Source organism: Panthera tigris, chromosome X (genome assembly GCF_018350195.1).
Source record: "Panthera tigris isolate Pti1 chromosome X, P.tigris_Pti1_mat1.1, whole genome shotgun sequence".
NCBI lineage: Eukaryota > Metazoa > Chordata > Mammalia > Carnivora > Felidae > Panthera > Panthera tigris.
In genome coordinates, this window is record NC_056677.1 from 108,027,230 (window position 1) to 108,033,280 (window position 6,051).

The window sequence follows — 6,051 nt, forward strand, 5'->3', positions numbered from 1 at the left end:
CTTGGTCACTTTCTCTTCTCCAGGACTTGGTTTCCTCAACTATAAAAGATACTAAGTTTTCATAGTCTTCAGGTATAGGATGATATGCTTTTATAGACAGCCTGTTGTTCAATATATTTAGACAAGATAGTAATATCTACAAATTTCATGCATCTTTTCAAATTCTGAGGGCTAGCCATGGACTGACTAATAAATTAATTCAGGTTCTATTCACACTTGTGTTGTCTGTTGGAAGTATGTTCAGGCTTGGCTCATTTATAATTTGCATACAAATAGTCCTCTTAGTATTTACATACAAAAGAAATCACTGCTGTAATTCAGGCCTAGAATTCCCACTAATCAATGGTCCATTGTCCCTTACAAAGAATCTTTCAAATCCTACTCTAATTAGCAAACCTAGTCTCTTGTTTGTCTGAGTATTACTATCTTTAACATTTACCCTTATAGGGGTGCCTGGGTGGCTCAGGCAGTTAAGCTTCCTACTTCGGCTCAGGTCAAATCTCACGGTTCCTGGGTTCGAGCCCCAGGTCCAGCTCTGTGCTGACAGCTCAGAGCTGACAGCTCAGAGCCTAGAGCCTGCTTTGAAATCTGTGTGTCCCTCATCTCTCTCTGCCCTCCCCCACTCTAGCTCTGTCTCTCTCTCTCTCTCTCTCTCTCAAAATAAATAAACATTAAAAAAATTTAAAAAAAGATTTACCCTTATAAATCTCAATAATTGCACATGTGAATTCATATATAGGCTCACATTTTATAGCCTCACAGTGGCACTGATGGTACACAGCATTTGAAGAACACACATCTAGGAGTCCTCTGAGTCCTTTTGAAAAATATGGCCTGAATTTAATTCAGCCTAAGGGATACCAAGTAAACCCTCCATATAAACCCATGAATGGTAAAGCAAAGACTTTTGCATCTTGGTTGCCTTTCATGCTCCCTTCTATAACTTATAGTCAAATTACGCTGTTTTTTAACCTTATTATCATGGAATTATTTTAACTTTTGACTAGTGTTGTATACCAGTTTACAACTCAGATTGACATATTCATACCTACATACATATTTCCCTCTTAAAATGTTTCTTATCAGACAGTTGCTTCGGACAATACACATTATTTTCTCCACTTAATTTCCTATTGTGTTGCTGTTTATCTAAACAACTACTTCTAAACACTTAGCCAGAGCAATTCAATTGTTCTTAAAAAGGCTTTATTTGCATGCGAGGAAAACACTATGAATAGAACTGTAGGCAAATCTTCATAGAACATATTACATTCTTGAGACACAGAATGGAAGATTAGGGACTCTGCTTCAATATTTTCCATAAGGCAGCTTTTACTTCCTGGTTTCTCAAGCTGTAGATGAGAGGATTTAACATGGGGATCACCATTGTATAAAACACTGAAACCATCTGATTTCCTGCTTGGGATCCACGTTGTGAGGGCTGCAAGTAAGTGTACATAGTTGTTCCATAGTACAGGCCAACAGCAGTCATGTGGGAAGCACAGGTAGAGAAAGCTTTTTGTTTGCTGGAAGCTGAAGGAATTCCCAGGATAGTCATTAGGACAGACATGTAGGAGACAAGGATCACCACAATGGAGGTGACCAGGGTGAATCCCCCACAGCCAACAACCAGTATCTGCGTGATCCAGGGGTCTGAGCAAGCCAGTGCCAACAGTGGAGGGATGTCACAGAAGAAGTGGGGAAGGACACGTGGTTGGCAGAATGACAGTTGTGTGATGGAAGCTGTCACAGAAACCATGTTAACTAACCCCCCAAAGTAGCATCCTGCTACCAAGAGGAGACAACGGACTCTAGACATCGTGACATGGTAGAGCAATGGGTGACAGATGGCAGTGTATCGGTCATAGGCCATGGAAGCCAAAAGATTGCATTCAGCAGAGGCAAAGATGATGAACAAGCCCATTTGAGTCACACATCCAAGGAAAGAAACAGCCTGCAACTTAGATAGCAAATTTGCTAAAGTCTTTGGGATCGTGATGGAAGAGAAACAGACATCAAGAAGGGACAGATTAGAGAGAAAAAAGTACATGGGAGTATGAAGGCAGGGACTGACTCTGATCAGGATCACCAGGCCTAGATTCCCCAACATAGTGACAGTATAAACAATAAGTAAGACTCCAAATAGCAGGACTCCAAGCTGAGGGTTGTCTGTCAAGCCAAGAAGAATGAAGTCCGTCACCATGGATGAATTCTCCATCAACCCAAGCTGGGTATTATTCTTGACTAGTTAAGAGCTCTTTAGACATGCTTTAAGTGAGGAAATAATGGGAAACTAGATGATATGGATAACACCGTCCCATTCAAAACCCATAAATCCACAACACTCTCTAACCCTTCCCCTCATCTATATTCTCACATTAAATGCCTTCCCAAATAGTATCACTATTTCTCAAACATAATATTGAGACAGTAAAGATGGGAGGAAAAAAGGGGAAGGAGAAAAATAAGTAAAGAAAATTCAGAAAGTAAAAAGAACACAGATAAGGAAGAGAATAAAGGTCTAGGATGCAAAAAGCACTTAATATTTGTTGAAGCAATGAATGAGGGAGGGAGAAAGAAAACAGGTGTCATCAAGAGATGTTCTTCACTGATACAGGGCTACAAACTAAGAAAATTTGGAGGTAAGGAATTCCATCTCACTCTCCTCCACTTTTCCAAATCAAGCCCAAGGAATTATTGCAGATAAAGTAACAAGAGGATACACATGTCAACTGACTTCATCTTGACAGACAAGTCTCCTTCTTCAGTTTTTGTGACATTATTTCTGAAACAGTGGAAGTCATCAATACTTACAATTCTGTTTGATCAGAAGAGGGTTTTCTGGGACCTTGATCAATTCTTCACCAATAGATTGTTGCAGAATTGGAATGTTTCTAAATGACCCTCAGAAACCTAATTCAAGTCTGAAGGTACCATTTGGATCCTGTGAAAGAGCAACCAAAGGATTCAGGCAGCTCCTGGCTGATCATCACTTTACTGATTCCTTTAACCATGCATGGGGCAAAAATAATGCAGCTGTGCAAAACTAACTATGAATTCCACAAAGATTTGCCGGTCAGATCCATCTGAGCAAAGGACCAGGTCACAAAACGGTTGGAGTCAGATGGCACTGAGGCTGAGTGCATGAAGTCTACGTCTCTCTATTGTCTCTATGTCTCTCTAATACAGGCTGGCTGCCTCATGAAATTGCCTGGGTCTTGTTCTGGATGAAGCACCAGGCAAGAGAAAGGATAAATCCATGAAGATTTATCTCCATTTATAGAATCTAAACTAAATCAGAGTCCCTGTGGTTCACTGGATGGTCATCAGTAAGGGGTTTCTAGAAGGGATTCCTATATTTGGTGAGAGGCTAGGCAAGGAGACTTTGGAGGGCTCTCACAACTTTGATTAAAAAGAAAGACAGGTGTAAAAAAAAGACATGTGTGATTCAATTCACCAGAAATCAAAGGTTCTTTATTTGGTGTAGTTAAGATGTCTGATTCTGGAGCCATATGGACTTATTTGAATCCTGGCTTAGGAGATCACTGATTCTTCAACTTAGGACTTGACCTACTGAGCTTTAGTTTACTAATCTGTAAAAGAAGGACACTATAGCACCTATGTCATGGGGCAATAGTAAAAATTAAATGAAATATTGCAAGTAAAGCATTTGGTGTATATTAGGTGCTTGCTGAATTCTTTCTTCATTCCTTCATGACCACTCCTACTTATATACTTATTACTTTTTTTTCCTCTCCATTTCACCAAATGGAAGTGGAGGTATTGTGTGTGCACGTTATTACCATTTTGGATCAATAGCAGTGAGCTCTAGAGAGACTGGCTGAAATAGGATGTTCATGCTCCACTCTCTAACCATCCCTCAGACAATGCACACATGCACGCATGCACACACTCACACACACAGTTTGACCAGAGCAGATGTAAGAGGCATCTTTTACTTGTACTAATAATTCACTCTTTATGGTTCTACCGAAACTGTTCGAGTTAACCGCTGCTGCTGCTGCTGCTCAGCACAGCAGCCTGCCCAGGGGAACATTCGGCAACTTATACCTCCGAATAGGGAGACCGGAGGAGAAAACACTGGGTTGATTGCAGATAATGTAAAGAACACTGCTTTCAGAGACCAAAGACCTGAGTTCTAGTCCTGGCACTAATCTGTGTTGTTTTTCCATGGAAAAGTCACTTCACCTTTTGGAGACCCCTATTTTCTCATCTCGAAAACAGAAAAAACAATACCCGCTATGCCTCCCTTTTAGGGCTGGCATGAGGATCAAATAAGATAATGAACGTGAAAGCACTCTGTAAACTCTGAACGGTGATACAATACACATGGAACGGATCCCTATTATTATTCCATCATGGAAGGTGGGAGAGGGAGGAGGAACGCATCAATATGATCATTTTCTGCTGAGTGCTTCAGCTCCTGCTTCTGCACTCTTTGCCCTCCCACTCACCCCCTACACACACATCATCCGCTCTGCCTCTCCACTGTGCAAGTTTCAGCCTGTGAAGGTTTAAACAAACAGCTCTCGGCTGTATGTGTAACTTGAGTCATAAAAAAGACAGGTTTTCAATGTTAGTTTCACGTTCTTGGATCAGTTTTAAATTTTCCCTTTTTAGGATAACTCTGTTCCTTGACGTGTGCATGTACTGTAGGCTTTCAATAAATACTAGTTGAGTGAATAAATGCCTCTCTCTTAGTCTTAGAACATGGTGAAATCTTTCTTCCTTAAAATAAGATTGAATTGCTTTTTCTTCCCAAAGGAAATAAACACACAAAATTAAGACTTTATTAGGGAAATGATTTTTATATACCCCATCTGCACATGCCCCTGCATTAACTAGTGTCAATATTGCAGCCAGAATGCGTGTATTGTTAACTCGGCTAATGTGTCTTGTATATCTACTTACTGGAAATAATCAGGCACTCCTTTCACTTATTGAAAAAGTAATCTTTTATGTTTAAAGAATGTGCATTAATGCATTCATCCCTAGAGGCATGTAAATTTACGGTACTGGTTCTTTTAAAAAATATTTTGGTTACCCCTATTTTCAGTTTTTCACTTATGTAGTTCATTGAGTCTCCTCCCAAAATAGCCTAACATTTAGCATGTATATAAAGGTTCGCTTATTTACTTATTCAACAAAATTTCTGGAGTGTTTAATAAATGCAATCTTCCAAAAGATCATATATTCCAACCCAGCCATTTCCAGATGAACAAACAGATGTCCAAAGAGGTTAAGTGACTTGTCTAAGGTCTCACAGTGAATTAGTGGCACAGCTGGTGTTGGAACCCAGACCTTCTGACCTAACTCAGTGACCTTTCCACATCGCTATCTTGCTTTCCCCTTAATTTGTTTCCTGCAGTTGTTCTGGATGGGACTTTCACCTTTGGTACATTTATTTTTCCAATAACAGATGAAAGGTCATCCTCTGTCACTATATTTGAGCTATATCATCTTCAGCAAATAGCTTGCTCTTTCTGGGTCCCAGTTTCTTCATCAATAAAATAAAGCAGTTAGACCCGGTGGTCGCTGAGGCTCTTTTCAGCTTTGAGCTCTAATTTCCCATGGCTCTGTGAGTCAAACTGCACACAGATCATTGGTCATTCTCAATACCTGATGGAGGGAAGTTGAAAGAGCATCTGTAGATCCATGAGTCGATGCTATAGAAAACACTATTCTACTTTGCTCTTTCAGCCCTCACAGTGTCAGAAATGTCATATTGGTGTTTTGTCTCTGTGGAAGGCACTGAGGATCAATGAGGCATGAGTATTGGAGACATGTTTTCCAAAATTCCTAACTGCCTTAAGGCAGAAAGAGCTTGGACAAAGATCTGGTCAAAGCATCCAGATTACCATCTGGATCTTAACCCTACGATCTCAAAACAGATTGCTCAACCTCTCTACTATCGATTCCCCTTATCTAAAATGGAAATATTACCTAACTTAAATGGCTGTTTAGAGATTAAATAAGAAAAAATATAGAAAGTGCTTAACAGATATGTAAGTGCTTAATAAATGTTACTTT

General features: G+C 39.9%; 1 protein-coding gene across 1 annotated transcript; it reads right to left on the bottom strand.

The window, feature by feature from the left end:
* Positions 1–1,294: 1,294 nt before the first annotated feature.
* LOC102968279 (olfactory receptor 1052-like) lies at positions 1,295–2,218 on the bottom strand. The gene has a single exon (XM_007085465.1). The coding sequence runs from the start codon at positions 2,216–2,218 to the stop codon at positions 1,295–1,297; it is 924 nt and encodes a 307-aa protein (XP_007085527.1).
* Between the last annotated feature and the right edge of the window lie 3,833 nt (positions 2,219–6,051).